At 38.2% G+C, this 25,009-nt stretch overlaps 2 protein-coding genes across 15 annotated transcripts in view; one reads left to right on the forward strand and one right to left on the reverse strand.

The window, feature by feature from the left end:
* Positions 1–25,009, forward strand: part of Osbp (oxysterol binding protein) — a 214,538-nt gene that overhangs the window by 175,732 nt on the left and 13,797 nt on the right. For all 14 annotated transcript variants that reach the window (XM_071679097.1, XM_071679095.1, XM_071679099.1 and 11 more), the window contains 3 exons: positions 3,280–3,471; positions 6,131–6,214; positions 8,162–8,323. In XM_071679097.1, coding sequence (XP_071535198.1) covers positions 3,280–3,471; positions 6,131–6,214; positions 8,162–8,323 — 438 coding nt within the window. The remainder of the gene's footprint in view (positions 1–3,279; positions 3,472–6,130; positions 6,215–8,161; positions 8,324–25,009) is intronic.
* On the reverse strand, positions 12,328–23,734 carry LOC139758049 (uncharacterized). Its single transcript, XM_071679087.1, has 2 exons — positions 21,448–23,734; positions 12,328–19,280 (listed from the first exon to the last, which is right to left on the reverse strand). The coding sequence occupies exon 2, from the start codon at positions 19,278–19,280 to the stop codon at positions 13,620–13,622; it is 5,661 nt and encodes a 1,886-aa protein (XP_071535188.1). The 5' UTR covers positions 21,448–23,734; the 3' UTR covers positions 12,328–13,619.

Consider the following 25,009-nt stretch of genomic DNA (forward strand, 5'->3'; position numbering starts at 1 on the left):
ACCCCTAACAAAAATGGTCATGGAAAACATATGCAAGATCTACCATACAACAAATGCTCATCCTCTTTTCACTCCCACAGATATTCAGAATACAACTGAAATCTTCTAAAACTCTCCTGCAATTGGCCTAGACAAAGAAACAAGAGTTCTATATGAAAAACATTGGCCCAATTGCGTTTCAGTTACTCAAAGCTAACTTCAACCCCTCTTGGCTTCCCATTTATCTGTAAACTTGCCAGCATATTACCCAGCCAGAACTCCTCCAAGTGACCTTGCTCCCCTTGATCATATTGCCCAACATTATCACTGTCATCAGTAACCATTCCTCTTCAAAAGCAGATCCACAATGAAGTTGACCAAAATGTTCCATTCTCACTCATACATCATGGCTTCAAACCCTATCACTCCATTAATACACTGCACATAGATCTCTTACAACATGCCTTTTGATGGTCTTAACTGAACACAACCCTTTCTCCCATACAGTATTGACAGATTTAGATATCAACAAAGCACTTGACATTGTCCCCTGACATGCCCTCTCCCAAAAGATACTTGACATCACCTTCCACAAAAACAGTTAAAGAATTATTAGCCAACCTAATAACTAGTTGCCAAGCCAGTCATCCATAAAGGCTTCACTTCCAAAACCTTCAGTCTTCAGTGGGGTCCACCAGGGAGGAATTCTCTCCTCAGTCATCTTCATTTTTATCCTACATGACTTTCATCACTTCCTACTGATTACAGAATGATAGTGTTCTCATATGCAGAGGATGTTCCAGTCACATCCTAACACTATACCATTACTCTAGCAATAACAAGCATGCAGCATTACATCACACAATTAGACCAATGGCTCACTCAGAACAGAATGTCTTCATCTCCACAAAAGTCCAGCATCTCCATCTTAATCTCTGACAGACATGAATCCAGCCTATGCCCTTCCCTAACCCAGAATGGTCAACCACATCCACTCAGGACTCCAACTATAGCATTTATACAGTGTATAAATGATGTTTACTCTCCACTCCAGAAACATTAACACAGAGTTCTTCAACAAAGTAAGCTTACTTAGAAAACTTACTGGTACCAGTTTTATAGAAAAATGGAATCCCCTAGTGTCATCTATAAACATCAACACCACTTCTTCCATCTCATACTATAACTCACATGTTTGGTTGTCCACCTTGCCAAAAGTGAATATATCTTACCTGCAAACCATAGAAAACAGAGCACTTAGAACAGTCACTGGCTGCCTAACAACCACAAAGACATTCAGAACCTACAAAGCATAACAGAAATGCTTCCAATACAGTCAATACAGTAACAAATATTTCCAATACAATTTCACTTTGATATGTTCAGGATTCGATTCTTTGCAACAGCACTAGATGTCTTCTACCCAAACAACCCCATAATCGACCTAACCTCCCCATAACCAACCTCTAGCCTTCAGGTAGAAACTAAAAGCTTCCTCTTTATTAGTTCAGCAACCTTATTTAAGGATGCCCCATCCTCCAGCAAACATGACTTTAAGACATATGCACACCATGATTGAACAGGCACGAAACAGTCACCCTCCTAACTTAAGTCTTAAGCTCCACTCCACCAGATTGACACTTATCTGAAACTGCACTCCCCAGGCATGTATGAGTTACACTTTCTTGCCTGCATTTTAGACATCACCCATCTCTCTAACATTACAAACACAGATTCAACATATTACAAGATCTGGACTATAAAGAATGGTTGAATGTTCTATAAGAAATGAGGAAACATGAAATGTGAAGAATTGAGGAAGCAGATTTTAAGGGTTCATTGCAAACTGAAGAAAAGAGAGAGGAGTTGAAAGTTAGAGTACTTGTTTTAGCATCAAGGAAAGCATTGACATTGAGAGCAAATGTAACTTCTGTTTAAGATGGCGCACACTTTAACCAAGTAAGTTGCTGATATAAGTGCAAATGCAAGAGCTATCCTAATTCTTGTGATATATGAGCTAAGCATGTCACTGCAGTTGTGCTTTGAGAATTATAGGAAAGAATTATCAGACTTTGTATCCTCTATATCATTTTTCTCTGTCCAGCAAATCACTGCACCTTTTGGTATTACGATGGAGAGATTTAGTTATGAAATTTTGTTGTGGTCAGTAGATTGCAAGTTTAGAACAGTAAAAAAGTGGAAACTGAGACATGAAACTTTGATGTGGTCTGTGATAATTTTCTTTAAAGAGATATTTAGCTTTCGAATCTAAACTAGCTGAATGAGGAGTGAGCAAGTTTCAAGAATGTTCTTTGCAGAATTTTAGAAAACATTTAAATAAAGGTATGGGGATATGAAATGATATTGCTTTGAGTTAATTGAGAGAATTAACTAGTTAGATGGTCATAGAAATAAAGAGAGAGTAAAGTTAAAGCTGGAGAAAGTGGTGAAGAATATGTAAAGCAGAAAGGCAGTATTGTAGCCATATATATACAAGATACAGATTTGGTTGTTTCAGTGAGTTTGAATGTGAGAAAGAGCATATTGAAAGTTGATTGCCAAGTTCTTTTGTCACACTAGAATAGCATATGCTAGTGAAATATTTTATTTATAAAACTGTATTTTTGTAAACACTCTTAAAGCCAGGCCAGGCATGACAGCAAAAACTTTGAATTTATGTAGGAAAGGCTGTACGATAATATTGTGTGCCTTCATCTCCCTACTACCATGTTCTTTGATATATATGATCAACTTTGAATAGGATCCTGCACAAGGATTGAAGGAAGCTATTGATGGATGTAAACATAGAGGAATCCTTTAAACCCCTTACGACTATCCTAAAAGCTGGAAATTTTGAGGCCGTGAAGGGTAGTGATTGAAACAAAAGTTAAACGTAAATGCTTTGTATTCTAGGTATGAACACCACTTTCTTTATGTAAGAACATAGTAACAACATGTACAAACTTTGATTTGTGTATTGATTAATTTGTGTAATGATTAAGAAGATACTGAGGTATGACTTATATGCATGACTTTCTTGCCAATACTCTCAATTTGCCCATCAGTATTCATTGTACTGTAATTTACAGCTGCATGTGTTCATATATTTGTGATTGCTGTAGATATTGTACATATTAATTTTTGTTGTAGGATAGACACTTATGTAATGAAAATTGTATTTTGCTGGAAATCTCCAACCAGCAAAAGGGTTCTTTTTTATAGTTTGACATAGGAAGTGTATATTGTATTCATTGATATATCTAAATGTGCATACTAAACTCTCTCCCTCTTCTGTTACAGTTAAGTGAAGAAATGGCCAGCCTAAATGGGTCTCAAGCCACCACACCTACAGATAATGAGATGAAACAGGCTAATGGGCGACCCAAACGCCAGCGTCGAACCTATGTCCCAGATAAACCTAATTATCCTATTAATCTATGGTCTATTATGAAAAATTGCATAGGAAAGGAACTTTCTAAAATACCTATGCCAGTAAGTATGTTCTGTTTCAGATTATGCTTGTTTTAATGCCAATGATAAATTAGTAGTTACCATAGATTTGTATTATGATCAGGAAGATGAATAATGGTTGAGTTTAATTTGCTCTGTTGGTCTTGTTAGTGTTTAGATTTTTTTCCTTAGTACACCATTATGGGTGTAGATAAAACCCAACTGAAACCAGCATGCTATTTTGACTGTACCGGTAATAGAAAAGATGGTAGTAGGTATACCATCTAACTCATTGATACATATTCTCTGTCCACCTGACAGTAAGCAAAGTAAACAGTAGACATGGACAGTTTCTTATTAAGTCATATTAGGTAGAGGCCTTTGATTCATGAAGTAAATTTAAGACTTCAAAACACGTACAGCTCACATGCATGAAAAATGTCCTTTAGCTTTTCCATATGGTGTAAAATGCCTGATAACATTGGTAAAAGGTTGAAAGGATAAGAGCATGTTGAGTTTCAGCTTATTCTTACAAATTATTGTGAGTTTTGAGGCATGGCTAGTCTGTAATATTAACCTCAAGCTTTTAGTATGGGAGAAATATTTTATCTACAACATTTGTCTCCACATAGTGATGATGGGATATTGTCCTTACCAAACATAGCATGACATATCTCTTGAAATAGATTGGTGACAGACCAAGCTTAGTTAATAAGGTGATTCAAAAAGCTCAAGGAAGGTTTTTGAAGTTTTCTAGGAATTAGTAATAATGAAACTAATCACAAAAGGTCTTTTTAACTTTAAGGTTAAGTATATTTGATAATGAAAATTTTTAAAGACTTTCTTACAAGGTTTACCATTTGATTTATCCTTATCCATTATGACTGATAAGTCTCAGTTTAGAAGGAAAAGTTTGAAGGGGGATGTAGTCATGCTTTTGTGATAAGTCTCAGTTTAGAAGGAAAAGTTTGAAGGGGGATGTAGTCATGCTTTTGTGTAAGAGAACCCAAATTGAATGGAAAAGGAAGCATTTTTTGAGTGTGTATAGTTATGAAGAAAGTAGCTTGGAATCCATTTTTTTGGAATTGGGAAAGAAAACTTTCTTGTAACAAAGCATGCTATGTTTTGGGTGCAGCACATCTCCCTGGGGATAGGGGGGCAAAATCTCTTCCTGTGTATATCCTGCATATGAAAAGAGGCAGTTAAGGAGCAGGAGAGGGGGTTTACAGCCCTCCTCTTCCTGATTATCACTCTACAAGTACAGGAACTGAAGAAAGAACCAAGCGAGGCTTTCTCTTGGAAGGCCCAGGCATGGGTGTCTGAATGTGCATTGATGTAACCAGATTCAGAAAAGGAAGAGATAGACACTTTGTTTGATGAGAGGAACATGGATATTCAGGCTATTAGTGAAACTTATTTGAAGGGGAGGGGAGTAAAATGATTTGGGAATTTTTTTGGGGGGGTAAAATATGTGGTTAGAGTGAGAAGAGCTAAGGATGGGGTAGTCTTTTATGAGGTTGTTTTGGGACTGTGATGAAGAGTGTAAGGAACTGAGTTCAAGATTGATATGGATTAGAATTAAAGTAGACAATGAGAAATGATAGATTGTTAGTGTTTTTGCACCTGGCAGTAACAAGGGCACATATTGGGAGGTGCTGAGGGAGTGATTTGGCAATTTTGGTGCAAGAATTATATCTTGGTGCAAAGGGATCTGAACACATGAGTGGGTGATGTACCAATTAAGTGTATAGTTGGGCATGTATGTTGTAACGGAGGGTATAGGTTCCCAGGTGTGTCTAAAAGTATGGTAAAGCTTGTTAAGTTGTGTGAATAGGGAATACTTGGTTTAAAAAAGGTGCATATTTAATTATAGGTTGATGAGTGAGCATAGGGTTACAGAGAGATGGAGTGAAGTAGCCTTTTAGGTATTAAGGCCTGAACTTTGAGGTAGATGAGAGGTGTTCTTGAGATAGAAGATATGGTCACTGGGCTGATTAAGAGCTCATCATGGTAAACTTTGGAATGATTAATAGAACTTGGCTGTAGATGGTAAGCTTTGGTGTCAGTACATTATACATGACAGCAAAAGAAAGGATGTGTGCAAATGAGGCCATGGCTAGTTTGTTCTTGGTGTTACCTTTGTGAAGTGGAGAAGCAACTAGGTACAGAAATGTAATCATGGTATGGAAATATTTATGGAGAGAATGGGAGAAGATTCAGCAAAGAATTTTTTGGAATGAGATTAGTGGAAGTTATGATATAAGTTTACCATACATGTGGTGTAAAAGCAAAATGAGGGAATGCCATGTGAGAAGGGAGAAACTTGATGATGGGAATGAATGGAGTAGAATCTAGAGAGGACATGCTTGTGAATGATATGATATTTTATATCATATGTGGGTTGATTGATATGAGTGTCAATTTAAAATCATTTTGTGTAAGGTGTGGGTTTTCTGTATTCATTTTTATGTATGTGTTTTATATGTTTTATTTATGATTTGAAACAGAAATTTCAAGGATTTTACTGATTTTTTGGCTAAATATTTTGAGAAGGTTTGTCATGTGTGTAGAAAGGGATTTTCAAGAAGTGTAAGAGGTATTCAAAGAAATCATGAGGTACTTGGTAGTGTGACCATGTTAGGTTTTTATAGGAGCAATTATATGAAAATTACATTTCCTTACATGTTTCTGTTCTTTTCAGGTTAACTTTAGTGAACCTTTATCCTTCTTGCAACGATTAACTGAAGATTTTGAATACAGTGACATTTTGGATAGAGCAGCACAGGCAAGTGAAAATTATCTCTTTACAACAAGAATTTTGAATGAAAATATTCTATTTTAGGCTTTCATGAAAGCCTTTGAGAGTGGCAGCATTTGGAAATTCATTCCTTTGTGGCAGATGTAGATATACATAATCTAATAATGTCTGACCACTATATATGTTGTATGAATTATTTTCAGTATTTTTTTAACATGTTACCTTGTGAAAATCAAAGTATTATAACTAGGTAACACCAGGAACAGATGAAGGAAAGGCTTCAGTTGCTCACATCCATTTTTTAGAAGTCACGTTTAATGCACCAAACCCACAGCCTCTGTCCACAACCAGGGTTTACAAACCTTTCTGTAATTTGTGGTGAATGCTTCATATGCTTTGGTTTAGTCCATTGACAGCATGCTGCCCTTGTGTACCACATCACTCCCTTTCAGTTACCCCATGCATACCTTTCACCCTCCTTCATGTTCAGGCCTTGAGCACTAAAACTCTTTTTCACTCCTTCCCTCCATCTCCTGTTTGGTCTCCCCTTTCTCTTGTCCCCTCCACCTCTAACACATATATCCTCTTTGCCAACCTGTCCTTACTCATTCTCTCCATATGTCCAAACCATTTCAGCACACCCTCTTCAGCTCTCTCAACCATACATCTCTTAATACCACACCTCTTTCTTCCCGTCATTACTTACTTGATCAACCCTCCTGACACCAGATATTGTTTTCAAACGTTACATTTCCAACACATTCTTCTTCTTTCATACATTTTGATTTATAGCCCATGCCTTGCATCCATATGACATTGCTGGGACTGTACCTTTAAACATGCCCATTTTTGCCCTCCCAGATTGTGACCTCTCTGTCCAAATATTCCTTGTTATTCCCAGAACTGTCACTCCCTCACTAATGCTATGACTCGCCTCTGCAATCATGTATTCATTCATTGCTGTTCCTATCTATCTATCTATCTATCTATCCATCTATATCTCTGATGCCTGCTCCAGTTGGAACTTCCTCATGGTGGTGGCCATGGCAATAGTCTCCATAACTAGTGAACTCCTAATGCCTCACCCTTAATAGGCCACTAGCAGAGGGCAACTCTAGGGCAGTATTTGCTGAGGCTTCTCCTTAATGTTCCTACTGATTACTAATATATAATGCTCCTACTTACCATTGATGCTTGTTCCCTTCAGGAACTCCCTCATGGGGGTAGCCACAGCAAAAGAGTTTCCATAAAGGGTGAACTCCAGTGCTGTTACATAGCCTTTAGTGTACTTTGTGGAGAATGACAAGACTAGGGAACATGACTTGGAGTAATTATTTAATCTGTATACTATGTTGGTACGCAAGATGATATTGGGAAGGGCCATGAAGATCAGAAAAAATATGGGGTTGAATGATTTAAAAGTACCTCTTGAAACATAGAAATCAACAGAACCTTTTGAAAGCTTCAACTCTCTTTCCGTAGCTGCCCATATTTACTTATACTTCCATGTTTTTACAGCAAATTTGCTATGGTCATGTATATATCATTTTCTGGGCATTGTGTGTGTTTATTCTGACACATTCCATCACATGAACCAATTCTATTGAACATTCTTCACAGTGTGGTGGGATGCAGTAGACAGTATTAATATTAGACTATTTTGATGGTAATATTGAAAAATAAATTAGATTTCAGGTACTAGTTTTTATAGTTTCCTTTGATTTCCAGAAGCTTTTTAGCATATTAAATGTGTGATCTTCACAGGTCGCGTATTGTCAACTTTTTATTGCAGGATAATGAAAAAATTATCAACCCCATATCTTGTTTTTTTAGCACAGTACATTACCATTACAGAATAAAGTCATCGCCATTCCAAATTTAGTTTTTTGGTGCTCATGAACTACATAATTACCTCCAAAAATTATGTTATTGTCCAGTCCTTACATATTAATTTTTTCGTTGATGTCATTTCAGACTGAAGATACTTGTGAGCAGTTGTCGTTAATTGCTGCATTCACAGTTTCTTCATATGCTACAACAGCTGTAAGAACTGCAAAGCCTTTCAATCCCCTCCTTGGTGAAACATATGAGTGTGATCGCACTGATGATCTAGGCTGGAGAGCAATCAGTGAACAGGTATACTGTATTTTGCTAAAATGGTTTTGTTTTTTATATGAAATCTTGATCTAGTCTATATATGAGTAGGAATATTTTATTATGTGGTAACAAATGATTTAAATACTATATGTTTACAAGGGGGGAAAATGGTCATTTGAAGGTATGTTAGGCCCTATGATGTATGGATGCGAGGCATGGGCTGTATGTGAGAATGTATGGAAGAGGGTGAATGTGTTGTAAATGAAATGTTTTAGGACAATGTGAGATATGAGGAAGGTTGATTAAGTAGTGATAGGGTAAGAGAGAGGTATAGTGTTGAGAAGAGTATCATTCAGAGACCTGAAGAGGATGTGCTGAATTGGTTTGGATATATGGAAAAAATTAGTAGAGAGATAGACAAAGAGGACATGTGCATCAAAAGTGGAGGGGACAAGGAGAATGGGGAGATAGAAAGATGGAGTGAATATGTTGAGTGCTTGCTGTCTGAACATGCCAGAGAGTGAAAGGCATTCATGGGATACATTGAATTGGAGCAGTGTAGTATATAGGGGGCAATGTGCTGTTAGTGGAGTGAACCAGGGCATGTGAAGCAGCTAGGGGAAACCAGGGAAAGGTCATTGAGGCTTGGTTGTGGACAATGGAATATGGTATCATTGCATTATACATGACAGTGAGAGATTGGATGTGTGTGAAAGAGGCCATTTCTTTGTCAGTTCATGGTGAAAGAAAAAGATTTTCTTCTATGCTCAGTAGAATAAAGGCTTCTGAGTGGCTGCTGATGCATATTGATATGAAAACAAAGGCACTATTGATTATCTTTCAGGATGTCAAATCTAACTAGTGTAAAGACTGACATTCATTCATATTTTGTGGAAGATTCAGCTTTTCAGTTGCCGTTTTCCTTTTTAACCAATTGTCATGAAACTTCATTCCAGTATGCTAATGTTATTTTCTCACAAACCATTTTTTGCAGTACCATACAGCTATATGGAACATTTTAATTCATTAACTTAAGTGCTTTCACATTATTTCATCCTCACTCTCTACTTAATTTAATTTATATCTTTTGGCTTTCCATTTATCTTAGAAAATAAGTGACAGTTGCATTGCTGCATAATTATCTAGAAAATAGAAAAGTAGTTTAAGGGGACTCACTAGAGTGAACTTGAATAGTTACAGATGAGGGATTGGATTTAGGTGAGAAGCTCATTTTGTTGGGTGACATGAACAGTTAGGTGGCAAATAGGATAGGATTTCTGAAAAGGTATGTGACCAAGTTGAAATGACAGTGGTAATGGCATACATTAGGTTTGTACTTGAGAATGTGTGCTGTAAGAACACATTGCAACACATGGGCGTCCATGATTAGGTAGTATGGTGCAGAAAAAACAGGTTATATGGGTATGATTAATATGCTTCAAGTAAGATGAGATTATACCTTTAAAAAGGCAAGGTTAGTGCACTGTGGTCAATGCATGTCGTACTTGATTATTAATGGTGTTTCCACTGCCATGCACAGTCTATAGTTGTAAGTCCTAGCTTCATCTAGAACTAACCTCAATGATGTATGAAATTTTCTTTCATGTATTTTATTCGTTATCCCAAGTGTTTTTCTAGTTTCTCCTGGTGTTACACTGAATATCCTTTCAAATATTTTCCTGGAATCTTGTACATTTTTGTTTGACATCTTATTAGGATATTTCCAGGTATATTTGCAGACTTAGTTTTGATTCTTCCTTGTTTAGATGCTTTCAGATCCTGTACTCTTTTTTATACTTTCAATTTTGTGCCAGGCACATACATACCATGTATCTTACCCTTCTTCTTTTTGGACTCTAGAGTTCAAGTTCTTTCTTCCAGTCTAATGATAGTGCATGTGCTCCAAACCCTCAGTCTTGCTTGTAAAGTGCTTCAGAATTCACTCAATCTTGTTTGTTGATAGTTTAACTGGTGAACAGTTGAAGCTGCAATATTCAATTTTGCTTCTTATGCATACACCATTCCATCTTTAGCTTTCTGTCCCTTGTTATGAAGCTTCTCATTATCATACCATCATTATTTGGCTTGGTAATGTTATCTTATAACAGTGCTACTTGAATTCAAGTTTGTCATTTGTGATGATACCTAGATCTTTGACATATTTCCACTTTTCATGTCTTTCCTTAATGGGCCTGCATAAGTAGTTGTCAGTATCTTTTTATTCATATCCTTATTTTTTTTTTCCCTTTTTTCATACATGATTGCCATTTCCTGCATTAGCGAGGTATTGCCAGGAACAGACAAAGAAAGGCCACATCAGCTCACATCCATTTTTCAGCTCTCATGTTATGTACTAAAACTGCAATTCCTTGTCCACAACCAGGTTCACAGACCTTTCCATGGTTTACTGTGAACACTTAACATTCCCTGGTTCTGTCCATTGACAGCACTTGTCTACCTAAATTTGTCTTTCTTAAAGCCCATCAGGTTCTCTTACATCAGTTTATAAATCAGGTTGAGGTCTTTTTGCAATTTTTCTTGGACTACTTCTGTTCCTTTTGTTTTACATATTCATTTGTCATCTGCAGAACTCTTGACTATACAGCATGCCATTGCTACATTGGACTGACTAGGGAAAAACCCTGCCTGATATAACTATTTTTCCGATATATCCAATGGTTTGTAATATCAAACCTTCTTTTGGTATATCAGACATGTAATCCAATGTATCAGATGATAGTCTGAAATTGCCACAAGGGTCAGACACTCAATTGATAGTTCTGTATGTATGCTACCTATGAATGTGCTTGTACTGACTGGTATGTACAGTACTAAAGCAGTCCAATTCTGTGATTTTTTTTTTTTTCTTTTTGCCAGAAGCTGTAATGTACTTATACCAGAGCTCTTGTAAATTGGACATGAGTACAGTATCTCTGCATTACTGTAATGCTTATGGTTATAGAAGTAATGGTGGAGATGGCCATTGTGGTGGAGGTACTTACTGTAGCAGAATTCATTTACATACTTTAGTATGTACTCTTCTATACATACTTATTATGTACCCTAAGTTACATTGACACTTATGTAGAGTTTTGTTTTACAATACATTTGAATATCTACTAATATACATACTGTTTACAACATAAACAGTAATTTCTTGTGACCACACTGCAAAAACTGGTCATATTTTTTTTTTTTCAAAAAATTATAGATTTTTTCTACTTACTGGAGTACAGTCAGTCTGCTGCAGGAAAGTGAGATTTGGATGAATTCTGGCTATTTGCATAATGTTGGGATAGGAAAACCATCTGAGTGAATGTTATGGATGTATTGGATGGATGAAATTGAAGGTAAGAGATTTGCTAGGGAAAAGATTTCTGGGCATGCTGTATACTCCTAAAAAATATCCTCGGATTTCAGTTATTTCATGTTCTTGTCTTTTTCACAGATTAGTATTTCTTTTATTCTATAAACTGTCATATTGAGTTGTTCAAAAAGAAGAAAAGAATCTTGGTTTCAAACCATAGATAAATTCCGCTCTTAGACTCTTGTATTTGTCACTTGATAATTTTTCTTGTTTAAAATTACCTCCACTTTTTTTTCCCCTTGTGTTGCTGGACTCAACCCAAGGGTTGTACAGTAATGGTGTTCACTGTGCAGCCTGTGGGCCACCTATGGCCCACTCTTGTCTCTTCTGTGACTCGAGGGGGAAAAATATGAATACGAGAGATTGCATTTAGGAATCAAAGATGTTGGGAAAATTGAGATTTGATGTAATTCTTTCAGGTACTAAGATATCTTTTAGTGCAGCGATTCCAAATATATATATTTTCACCAAACCTTCTTAGCCCAATCAAAATTTTGTTACCCCAAATGACCCTCACTATTTTTGAAGTGAATACCACTCTCATGCGGTTTTGTCAGTGGATGAAAAGGAGTTTAGTTTCGTTGAGGAACTTCTTACTCTAAATAAGTCCTTCATTTCCCTGCTATTGATTACAGTGCAGCTCTAAAGTTATGGGAGTCCATAGAATGATTCAGGGATGAGATAATTCTTTTTTTTATGTAGCTCAGGACTCAGAACAATTTCCATAATTTCACTATATGTTAGTTGATGCCCAAATAGAGCATTGCTGTCCACAGTCAGACTTTTAATTGTCCCTTTCCACCAACATCACTCCTTTGCAAGATAAACCTTTGGTGCCTCACTTAAATCAGTTCATTGTACAAAGTGAAAAAGTAAAAAGTGCTTATATAAGTGCTAAAGTTCACTTTTATTATAGACTCATTGGCCATGGGCTGATGATGTGATGAGTGATATGAGAGGGTTTATAAACTTGATCCATTCCTCAGTATTGGGAATGGATTTAATGTTTATTTATGATTAATGTTGAGAGATTTTTTTCAAATGATATTTTGCACTTCCATCAAATGTACTTTTTGTGAGGATATGTACAACTAGGATAGTTTATTGAAAGTATTTGCAAGTAATGATTTTCACTTCATCCTCCAACATGTTACCTACATATCTATCTACGTCATCTCTCTATATCCTATATATCTCTGATACCTTCTCCCAACTGGAACTTTCTTGAGGAGCTGGCCATAGCGGTAGAGTCTCTATAACCAGTGAACTCATTGCCGCTTCTCTGATTCAGTTAAATCCTTCTTAACAAAACTGTAAGCTAAGTATTTAACAGTATTTAAGCTTGTCTAACAAACCATTTATGAGAAACTTTGTAATGCATGGGTGATATGTGAAACATATCAAAGTATAAAATGAAAAGAAATGTATGCATGATTTCAAAATTCATAAGGATCCCTTATATTTAGGGATAAGAGGATATAGCTGTAGTGATTCTTTCCTTGGCCCAGACTTCTTGTCAGGGATAAGGACTTAAGAATGTTGATTCCTGCATCAGTCCTCTGAGGAGTAATCAAGTTAGCTCAGATTCAGTATAGATAGTCACAGAAAAGCGTTTAATAAGTTAATTTGAATTTTCCATACATTGTTTTGTACATTATACATGACATATATAGATTAGGTGTGTGCAGGTGATGTCATTGTTTGTTTGCCTCTCATGCTGCTACACTAAAGTATCTTTTTTATGTATAGACTGAATCTAATCTTAATCTACTATCAGAAAAAGACTAGGAGTAATGTGGTATCTTCCCAGTGTGCTTTTGGCTGCAGAAGAATACTGAGGTGAGAGGGCAACTGGACTGCTGGCAGAAGTTTCAGTTCACCTGACTTGTATGATGTATGATCTCTGGTTACTTGCCAGAATGTTTACTCAATCACTGGAGGCTGGTTAGAAGCTCCAGGCAGAAGAATCTAACTGCCTTCATGACTGTGTTCTTGATCCTCTGGAGAATACTGTGTGTTATTGATGTTTTTAGTAGCATCTAGACGACTGGATTCCCAGTTGTGAAATTCAAGCAACTCAGGATGGTTCTGAAGAAGTTCCCACTCATGTGTAGAGGATCCACTGCTAGTGTGTTTATGGTCATTATCCATTAAGCCAACAGTTGATTGAGGTGTGGTTATTTTTAGGACATGTAAAGATAACTTAGTTGTAGTTGTGGTGATTGGTGCTGTTGTTGGTTTTGTTGTTAAGGGAGTGGTTTTTCTGTTTGCAGGAGGCAACCTGACATTGTGTCTTTTGGGAGATGTTATTCTTGGTTGGGCAGATGCTGAAACAGTGGGTTTGAATGTTTTGATTTGCAGTGGCATCAACAGTGTGCTGTTTGTAGGTAAAACAGCTGTTTTTGATGTTGAATGTGTTCTGTTTCTCCTTTTGTTAGCCATAAAGTTACGCAAACGTTGAATGGAATTGTATCGTGAAGTACTACCTGATTGAGAGGGTCCATTTGTTTCTGGTGTGGAGTAAGTCGTTTGTGTTGTAGTCTCAAGGTATTGTGGAGTCCTGGTAAGTGTTTCTTCAACACCATCCTCCTTTTCTTTCTCATTTTCGTGTATATTACCTTTCATATTTGCAGAAGGATTTCTCATAAGCTCTACATTTTTAGCCTTCATACTTGAAGTTGTGGTTGGTAGCTCTGTAGTTATGTTTACATGGGCTGTTGTTGGAAAAATAAAGGGATCACTTTGTAGTGTCCCATTAGATGCAGTGATAGGTGTTGCTGTTGAAATATATGAAGTGTTCCTTGTTATAAGGTTAGGTTTTGGGGTTGGTCTGTTCATGTGGACTTTTCTTGGAGGTGCTATGTATCGTAGTTTAAACTGATTGTGTGTAGTTGTAAGTCCCTTGCTGTTACTTATGTTTGTATTTTTTGTAAGAGAATCTGATTCTATTTGTGGTGGTTTGCTGATTGTTCGATGATTCCACCTTCCTGGCATCAGTATTTCTAGGCTTTTTCTAACCTTTGTGAAGTTTGGAGGTAGAGGACGTGTTGCACTTCTTATCTTTGGAGTTGTTGATGTTGTTTGCATTTGTGTTACTAAATCTTTATCAAACTTTTCTGCTTTGGGAGTAATAGGGGTAAAGGTAGATGGCATAATGCTAGCAGCTGTTGTATGGGTTATTGTAGTAAGGGGTGGAAATTGTGAAGTAAACTTCCTGAAGGGCCTGAAGGGCTTTAGTGTTGGGAAGATTTCTCCAATCTTTGGCATAGGTGTTGCTTCAATGATTGTAACCCTTGATGACCCTGCAGAGGAAAGATTACTGCTTGTGGTATTATTTGTTTTATCTGCTCTAGTATTATTTGACTGTGGGTGTGTGATCCCCCAGTTGTTAGGAAAGAATGAGAGTCTGTTTGTATTTGTAGTATGATTTGTGGAGGGTTTGTATGTTGCTGTTGAATTTGATAATGAATTAGAGAGATGTGTGTTATTTAGGAGGATTTTAGGAGTTTGATTTGAAATATTCAGTTGAGTATATGGTTGGTTAGTTGATTCCATTTGTGGTGTACTGGGCTCTGACATAGTTGATGCTCTCTGAAGGACATTAGGTAACTTTGTTAATTTTGTTGGTGAAAGAATAGTTGCAGTTGAATTAGGCATAATTCTGTGATTGAGTGTATTTGGTATATTAGGTTGTTGTACCACAAACTCTGTTACTTTCACCATTTTTTCAGATGGTGATGAATCCATATCATCTTCAGCTATAAGTTTGTGTGATTCTGTAGTAGTTGAAGAATGTGTAATTTTAGGTATTTGATCAGTGTGAATGTCTAAGTTAGGAACACTGATTACATCATCAATTGTAAATCTTATCAGCTCTAGTCCTAGATTCTCATTCTGGTTTAACTGTGATTCAGGTGAAGTTGGATGTGCACGATTTGGTAGAGGATTAATTTTTGCAACTTGGTTCCTTGGTGCTGCTGCATATGAGGAATGTGCAAAATCCTTGGATATGGGATAAATGTTTTCTAAGTAACTATTTTTAAGATTTTTAGGTGGGGATTTGTTAACTTTGCTTTCTTGGAAACTTTCAAAAGAGTGTTGAGGTTCAGTTTCTGAAAAATAATGTGGCATTGTCATATCTGCTGGGTGTTTGTAGTGACTGTTGTGCATTTGATCCATTGGAGATGAGAGTGAATATGGATTGAAGAAGGATTGAATGTTAGGATCATTTTGATTGAGTGGATAAATGTTTGATGGTTGCCGTGTGTTAGCTGAATGTTGTATTTCAGGTGTACTGTAAGCAGTGGGGTGAATACCGGAAGAAGATTGATTGGAAGGTTTCGAGTTAAAGTGGGTTGTTGTGGGATTATTTTCAAGTGCTGGCTGTTTGTCAGCATTTTTAAAGATGGGTTCCAAGTGAGGCATGAAATTAAAAGTTGCATTGTTTTTTTCAGTTGAACTTGTAATTTTCCCCAGAAAATTAATATTAGAAATATTGTTAGTTTCAAAATTAGAAGCTGAATTTGACTGCTGATTGTGGCCTGAATCTTGTGTTTTGGTGTTTGGCCAGGATGGTGGAGTTTCATATTTGGTTTCAGTCATTGAATGGCTGGGTTCATTATCTGCTTCAGAGAAAAATGAAGGGAAAAATGGGAAAGTGTTTTTTCTTTGTGGATTCTCACGACCTCGGAACAGAGTGAAGGGATTTAGAAAGTCCATGCTTGGAAAGGAAGGGAATCGGAAAGGACGTATATTAGAAGGTCGATTAAAGAAAGGAGAATTTTGCTGGGAAGGTGTTTGAACTTGTGGCAAAGACACATTGACACTTGATGTATCATGAGCTGTGAATGGAGCAGCAGTGTTGGAAGTTTGTATGTTAGGCCATGGGATGAATACGGGACCATTAGTAGGTGTTGGTTGCGTAATGGTAGCACTGTTTTCTACTGGTGGCAACACTTCATCATTTGAAAGTTGATCTGGATGGAACTGTTCATGTGTATTTGATGAATGTTTGGTATTTTCGTTTTGAATCTGCCTGGGAGGTTTAGAATTGGTTGATTGTTTTTGTAAAGATTGTTGAAGATCATCTTGTGGTACATGAGGAGCTGCTGTTGTTGTTGCGTCCTGTTCATTTAGTTTACCAAGATTAAAGGACTGGTTTTGGGGAACTGTTGAGACAATGGATTGTGCTTGTGGTTCCCCAGAGGATGTAGACTCTTTTTGTGCATTTTGGAGGTGTGAATGTTGAGAAGGAAATGGGGATTGGGTAACTTGGAGTGTAATGGGTTTTTGCTCTGAATCATTTGGCATTGTTACTACATCCTCACCTTTTGGAGGACCAAACCCAGGAAACTCTATATGAATTGGTGACTCAGATTGAGACTTGTTTCTTTTTGGAGCTTCTGGTGGTGGTGAAAGTTGCATTAAAGGTCCAAAGCGTTGTTTTTGGACAATTTGTTTTGGTGGAAGGGGTTTCTTGTCACGGGAATTATCTGAAGGATTCCTTAGATTGAAGATTTCACGAATAGGCTGCATGATCATGTGAAGAGGATTGATATCCTGTCTCTGTGAAGCTTGCTTCAGAGGTACCATGACGGGATAAAGATTAGAGCTACGTTCATGAGGGTCAAATTCTCGAGCTGGATGCGGTATAACTAGCATTGGGTTTTCCTTAGTGTGGCCTGGAGTACGAGAGAGTGGTCCATTTACCACATAAGGAGGAAATTGAATTGATTGTGTCTCCGCTGGTCGGAATAGGGGCATAGGTGGTACATTATCAGGTGTGGGTGCAATCACATGAACATTTCTGATGGGTAATGGCACATTGTTTGGTTTATATGGTGCTTCAACTACAGCCAAGTGATATGCATTTACTTTAGGAGAGAGGGATGTATGAATAGATTTCTTATTGTTTACTTTTTCAGATAAATTGTTGTGAAAGTCATCGTTATCTATCTTGTGTTTTCTAGATGGAGGCAGTTGTGAGTGATGGTAGCCAGATGGAAGGTGTTGGAGTGCCTCCTTATCATAAGGAAAACCCCAGTTCTTGAGATCATTTTGTACTAAAGCATGCAGCCATGGTTGGGTGTAAACATTTGCCTCTTGTTTCTCCCTGAAATCTTGATTTTCAGGTAAAGAGACCATTGCCTCCAGTGGTAGAAGGGCCCCCTGAATCATGGCCTTTTGTTTATTTTGCAATTCCTGATGATTACTGGCTCTTTGGTCATGATGCAATTCGGGAGATTGTTTCACGGAATCTGTACTTGGTTTCATTTTGGAATCTCTCATAATTGTTACTGGTAAGCTATATTTAGCATTCCTTAATGAACTACTTGTACCCACTTGAGCTTCGGAGATTTGAGAAATGTGTTTGATAAATTCATCATAAGAAGAATTTAAAGGTTTTTTTCCATTAAAATCTGATTTTTCAGTGTTGCTACTTTGTTGGAATTGTGGTTGAGAATTACCTTCGTTTGTGTGAGGCCATTGTTTATATTTTTGGTTAACTGGGGCTGTATGTGACATAGGTTTGTTGAGTCCTAGCAGATCACTTTCATTGGAGTATTCTATAGATTGGGGAACTTGTTTAGTATGATTGGCTTGAGGGAGAAATACCTTTGAATTCATTAATGGATTTTGTATCCTATGATTTTTTCCAAAAAGATTGGTACTTACTGGTGGTTCCTGTGACTGTGGTAATGGTACAGATTTCACATGCGAGATATGGTCAGGCATAGTGTCTTGACGAACATTTGGCCAAGGAATATAGTTAGGAGGCCTTGGCTTTCTTGAAATTGATGTGTAGGAAGGTTGAGAATAGTAGTGACGACTTTCTTCATGAGGAACTTTGATTATCTTTTGATTTTGAGTTTTCCTAGGCTGGTGAATTTGCTGACTTGCGTAACGCACATGGTCTGGCAGATACACCTCAAGTGGATTAAGAAATGTAGGTGCTAACAAGCTATCATGTGATTCATCTGGGAATGCTTTCCAGCTTTGAATGGTGGGTGTATTGTAATTTGAGTCATATCTTTCAGTGAAGTCTTCCATTAGTTTAGTTTCATTAGCCATAGGCTTGATATGAAGTGCAGTGTTATGTAAGAGGATCTCTAGAGATGAAATGTTAGTTGGTAACCACTCATTATTTGATGTACCAGGAAGAGGTGAGGTTAGAATTGCTGGGTTTGCAGTTGCTTGTTTATGGTAATCCTTGGATTTTGAATTTTGCGCATTGGCACTATTTAGAGCCTGTTTAATTGCATCCCAGTGTTTCTCTTTTACTGGCTGATAATCTGGCACCCACTTTGGGAGGCTTAGTGAAGATGGTTGCCAAAGATTATTAGGAATGTCACCTACTCCAGCCCAGCCCACTGATCTTAACCCAGTGTTGGTAACTTTTGGATCAGCAGTGATACTGCGGTCTTGAGGATCAGCGTGGGTTAGTGCCAGGAGGGTAGGTAATGAAGAGTCATAGGCTGTTGCTGTTGGAATACCCGTTGCGACTAGACCTTTATTTGATGCAGGATCCATCTTTACCAGGGCATGTACCTTTGTCTCCATGATTAAGCTGACTACTGTACATGCTGCCATCCATGATATTGATAGAGTCCAGTATGATTGCTTGCACATCTGAAAAATAATAGTCATTAAAATCAGTCTTTTAACCTAGGAAGAAAAGAATACTAGCCACAGATCTCTTGCCTATCATAAACGATACCTAAGAGGGATGGGAGTCAGGAGGCTGGAAGTCTTTCCCTTACATCTTAAATGTTCTTTGTATCCCCTAACAAGATAATATGTATGAATTTGAAATTGCTTGTATTAGTTTTTGAAGTTTGATAATGTAAGGTTTGTTCTAAAATTGTTTTTGTTCCTCACTCCCTTTACACTCAGCTTTTGCACATGACAAAACATATGCACACTAAAATGACCCATCAAGCATTAAATAACTTTTGTCTTGACTTGGTCTTAACCTTTGGCTATGCAGTTGATTTCCAGCTGCATTCCTGAAGTGCGAATTCTCCAGTGAAATATGAAAATGGTAAATTGATATTTTGTACTTTTTTTTATCAAGGCAGAACCATACATTTGCAATATAAGGCACTAATATTTCTTTAAAACAACGAATTATATAATTGGGGGGGGGGGTAGGGGGAAGAAGACAAATGGGTGATACCTATAGGATGGCATAAATTTCCAAAGTATAACAGATTTCCTGCTCCTACACATTATAATGATGAATGTATTGTCACCCCCTAACATCTCACCGGGTTTTACTTTCTAACTAAAAATTCACATTTTCAAGTTGTTTTAGAAGTATGCCAAGTTACATAGTTACATATTTATACACAGAACCAAGGTCTAAATGAGGTGGTCAGACCTTAGTACGGCTGAAAAAGGTGCAATCCTCTTAAAAGCAGTAGAAGGAAAGGGTAACAGAGAAGACACTCTGTCCACCCTCCACTCCCTCTGGCAACATGCTGGATGGGAAACAGGTGGAAAAGAATACCTTGCAGGACTAATATGCCTGAAGAAAATCTATGTAGAAAGTCAGAAATTAGAATGAACATGAATGTGTCGTGTCCCATCAAGGACATCCACCCTTCACTTTTTGGCAGGAAGACAACGATAAGGATAAACTTCAAGCTCCTTGTCTATAATACTCCTAATTTTGTTCCCTTAAAACAGGCTACATGGGTTGATCAGTGTTGATATGTTACTGCATCATGGTCTAAGCAAGATCAGTGGTTGAGAAGATTGCATGATATACCACTATGATATGATGATTGTTTAAAAGAATTATTAGATATCGAGAGTGACAGGTGAAGATCAAGTCTAGGTTTAAATATATTGATTATGTTGCTCTAAACAGCATGTTCTGGGAGCATATTACACACGTTGATGATGTCATTGGTAAAGAAATGTTTTGTACAGTGCATTCTGTCTTGTTGGAAGCACTGGTTCATTCATAGATATTCATACAATGATAACAACAACAACAACAAATCACTTTAGAAGTATTTTCGTCTTCTAATTTCATTATAATAAGGTGTAGAAGTTATTCAAATGTTTCAGCATAGTGCACAGAGTGCAGGAGTGAGGCCTAAATGTGATGCCACTACAAACACAGAAATAGACAGACGGTGATACAGTGAAGTCGGGAATGCTAATCAGTGGTAATGAATGATATTTTTTTTTTGTACAATTCCTGATGGATTAGTAGTTCATGGTAGATAACTTGAATTGGGACAGAGTGAAAGAAGACACCAGTATGGTTATTTTATTGCAGAGAATAATCTTCAGGAGTCGACACCATTCCTAACCTAACACCAGAGCCCCATGTTAAGTATAGTAAAGTAGACAGACTTTCTTCTGGCAAGCATCAGAATAGCTTTCAAGTATATTGAGAGAGAATGAAATGTGTAGCAAGTTAATCTTATCCATTATAAGGCCAAAACTAGAATATGCTGCTTAAGTTTAGTTACCTAAAGCACAGAGTTGATAGAGAAGGTCCAGAGGAGAGCAGCAAAGGTTGCAGAGAATTAAGAGAAATAAGTTACAGGGAATGGTTGTGCTTTAGATTTACCCACTTTTCCTGGCAGATTGAGGAATTTGTTGGAGGTGAGGACCTTAAACTTAAGTTTAAACTTAAGAGGTTAGTGTAACATGGATGTCATTCTTGGTCGCTAATTTTAGTATCCTGTATTTTGAGAACATTAACCTTCATACCTTGTGATTGTTTAACAGTTTATCTGCTGTGTGAATCGAGAAGTTGTAAGTTGGTAGTGAGACTCACTGTGAAGTACGTGGGTGTAGCAGTAGTAGGGCTGAGTGAGGGAATACTGGCCGGGTCGTCTTAGGTCACTATAAGCTGAGAACGACGTCACATCTCGTCTCCACCGCCTCTCTTATGCTCCACCACACACTTGTCAGTTTCACAGTTTTTAAAGTCTGGAATATACTTTGTACTATCCTGTTTTCATGAGTCGACTGTATTCTGAATTCGGATAGCCTATGGCGAAGCAAAACATCAGAGACGATGATGAGGAGGTACGGGGAGGGGAGGGTGGTATCTATCACGGTCAGGAAAAGTGTGGTGCGGGTGCGTGCCTCCCGCGCTACTGTCGTTGGCGTCGGGTTCTTCTCTCTTATATTGTGTTACGGTCTCTGCTCACAAAACCCCTTTCCTCCAGCGTCGTACCCATCGGGCCCCTTCCCCTCTGACCTGAACTGGATGAGCCCACAGGCCCCACCACAGCTTTTTCTCTCGTCTTTCTCGGCCAGTATGACAAATAATACTGCAAAATGAAAAATATTGAGTTATCAGGTCCCCATTTTTTGGCAAAATGTAAACACGAAATTACGTGATGCTCACATAGACGATAGCTAGTTGAAACGTAATATATTCATGCAGGTGTGACCTTCCCTGTTTCATCACGAAGTAGTAATAATCCTTTTGAAGATTGCGAATGCTTTTTCACTGCCTCGAGGATTTGCTCAGAAGACACCAAAGTGCAGGTAGTCGGGCATCATGTACTGCTGACTCGGATGAGATATTTCGTCGGGTTAAGGACTTAGGATGGAGGAGTACGCCGTACGTGCCACGTGGGGGCTGTGGCTTGGCTTCATATATAATGAATGTATGGTGACGTGTGTTGGTAAGATGCCGCACATCCTCACCGGCCAGTCCCATTGGCCACCAATGTATTGTTTACACATGATGTGTTGACATCTCCATGCTGCCAGTGTCTCCCCTTGTCAGATATTTTCTTCCTTGGGAACGTGATAATCTTCTTTCACTTCCGTAGGGCCTGGACCCTGTACATGGCTCCCATGAAATATTAAACTTTCCCTCACGTAACAATTTGAAGCCATTACAGTGATTTACTTGGTAATAAAGGTTAGGGTTAGTGAACATGAGCGTGGAGAGCGGCTGGCCAGTACTCTCGCCATGCTTCAACTTGTGGGCTCAGGTTTCACACGGGTGGTTGATCGGCCAACCTACCTCACTACAGTGTTATGATGTACATCGATCCGGCTTTCCAGCTACGACTATTAATCATTGGTATTGTGAGGTCTCATCTTTTCCAAAGAAACCTAGGATTATGAAGCGTCATTTTTTTGTGATATATACTGTAATTTTTTTTATCGTACATGTTTTCGTCTACTTCAAATTACATTGTGGCTCTTCATCATGCAGTTATGTGGATTTGAATTTTAGTTATTACGAACTTCTATAGTCACTTATGGACGAAATTTGATATTAATTAATTTGGCGTTTACAAATAATTTTCCATCAGTTTGGAAGGTGGGCTCGGTTGTCCTTTAAAGCCAGGCTGTGATCCTCCTCTTGGAGGTACTTCATGATTTGAAGATGTTAGGTGGCCTAGTGCAGGGAACTAGGTTTAATTCATGTCGAAAAAACGGTATTTGTTGGCCTCAAAACAGTCAACTTTTAGAGCCAACATGCGATTGCTTAAAACCTTGCCCAGGTTCTGAAGTATTGACTCAAAGTCCGTGCATTAAGAGCAGATAGAGAAATTCCAGAGTAGGTCAACAAAGATGGTACCAAAATTAAGAGAACAGAGTTACAGGGAAGACTAAAGGCCTGAAACTTGCCAGCCGTAGACGAGAAAAGGGAGTGAAATGATTACAGCCTTTAACTTTTAAAACATTTTTTAGCGAAGACAGTGTATTGTTCGTTGAAAGATGTTGGTTTAGAACAACCAAAGCATTTGAAAGTAAGCAAGAAACTTGTTGAAAAGATGTGAAGTATTTCTATATAGTGTAAGATTGTTGAATGAAAGGAACAATGAAGACGTGAATGTTTGGGACTACATACAGAAATATAAAAAGATCATGATGGTAGATGATAGTCAAGGTTTAGGACCCTAACGAGTGTAAACCTTTCTCTCCCCCACCCCCCATCTCACAGTATACAAAGAGGTAATTACAAATATATAATTACACCCCAGCCTAAGGTAGGTACCCTATTATTGATCATCCTCAAGGAGATAATGATGAACAGCTGAGTCGACTGGCTTCCATGTTTCGAACTCTGGGGAACCCATGAGTGATGTATATAGATACCAACGCTAATTTCTCACCGACGGAAGCTTCAGTGTCATCATAACGTATTGTAGAACATCAGAAGGAATGGTGTTTTGGGAACAGTGTTTGGCCAGTTGTAGGTCGTCGAGGCAGGAGGTAGCAAGCTCACGGATGACAGGGACCACTGACTTATGTTTCACGTCACAGTCACAGTTGTGACGTTCTACTTGGGGGTGACGAGGCCTAGTTGTAGTGCACGACCATAACGGTACGTGATGTGCAGGGCGTGGAGGACAGGGGTACTAGAGGCAACAAATAGGTGGTAGAGGCCAGCCATACGGGAAGAATGAAGAGGTCATGGGAAACAGGTACCCATAATGGCCGTAGTACCTTTTGTCTGAAAAGAATGAAATTAGCTGAAAAGATGCTTGGTAGCGAGCCAGGCCATGTTGTCACATGCATCCGCGGTTTGCGGAGTTGTTCGTTCCTCGACTTGTCATGGTTGAAGTCTCATATTCTGTCATCTCTGAGGAATTGAGTTTATCTGAATGGTATTTCACACTGAATCTTATCGGATTTGTTCTAATTGTATATTTAAGAGGTGTGGGGTATCAACTTGTTAGTTCGAAAAGTGTTCCATTATTTGCTTTGAAGCACGTTACCGGTATTTTCTTAACGGGTTTCGATATATTCTTACCCCAAGATTTGATGGTGAATTGTTGGGCTAGTGGACGAGCATGGCGTGTGTCTGGCAGTGTCCATCAGCACGACACGACCGACCTGGCTGCAAGTGTATGCCACGCCATGCATGGCAGGTGGTGGTGGTACGACGTTAGCGTGAGGAGCTTCCCTCATTATGTAAGGGAGCGCTCCAGTGCCTCCAGGGATCAGTCTGTCAGAGACGGTAATTTTAGTATAATAAGTGTGATGCAGGAGAAGGTGAATGCATCTTAACAGTGACGGTGACAGGCGAGGAAAAAGTACTGCCTCGGTGAAAGGGAAGATTCAGATTTGGAATCCTATGCAATTGTCATCCTTGAAGACTTTCCAAGAATCTCCGGATCGGATGAATAATGCGTAGCTAGCCAGCATCTGGTGGTATGATTACTGTGAATCATTCATGGGTTAGAATATGTTGGTAAGGGTGCTGTATGGAGACATGTCGTACCCGGGTGATATGTTTAAATTTTATGCCGATATTGAAAAGGATATCGGCAGGCGGCTGATCCAGATGGTAAGTTTTGTTGGTGTTTGAGCGTTGGCGATCAATAGGCCCCACAGACCACCTCCGACCTCCCTCCTGACAG

The sequence above is a fragment of the Panulirus ornatus genome, chromosome 29 (genome assembly GCF_036320965.1).
Source record: "Panulirus ornatus isolate Po-2019 chromosome 29, ASM3632096v1, whole genome shotgun sequence".
NCBI classification, from domain to species: Eukaryota; Metazoa; Arthropoda; class Malacostraca; order Decapoda; family Palinuridae; genus Panulirus; species Panulirus ornatus.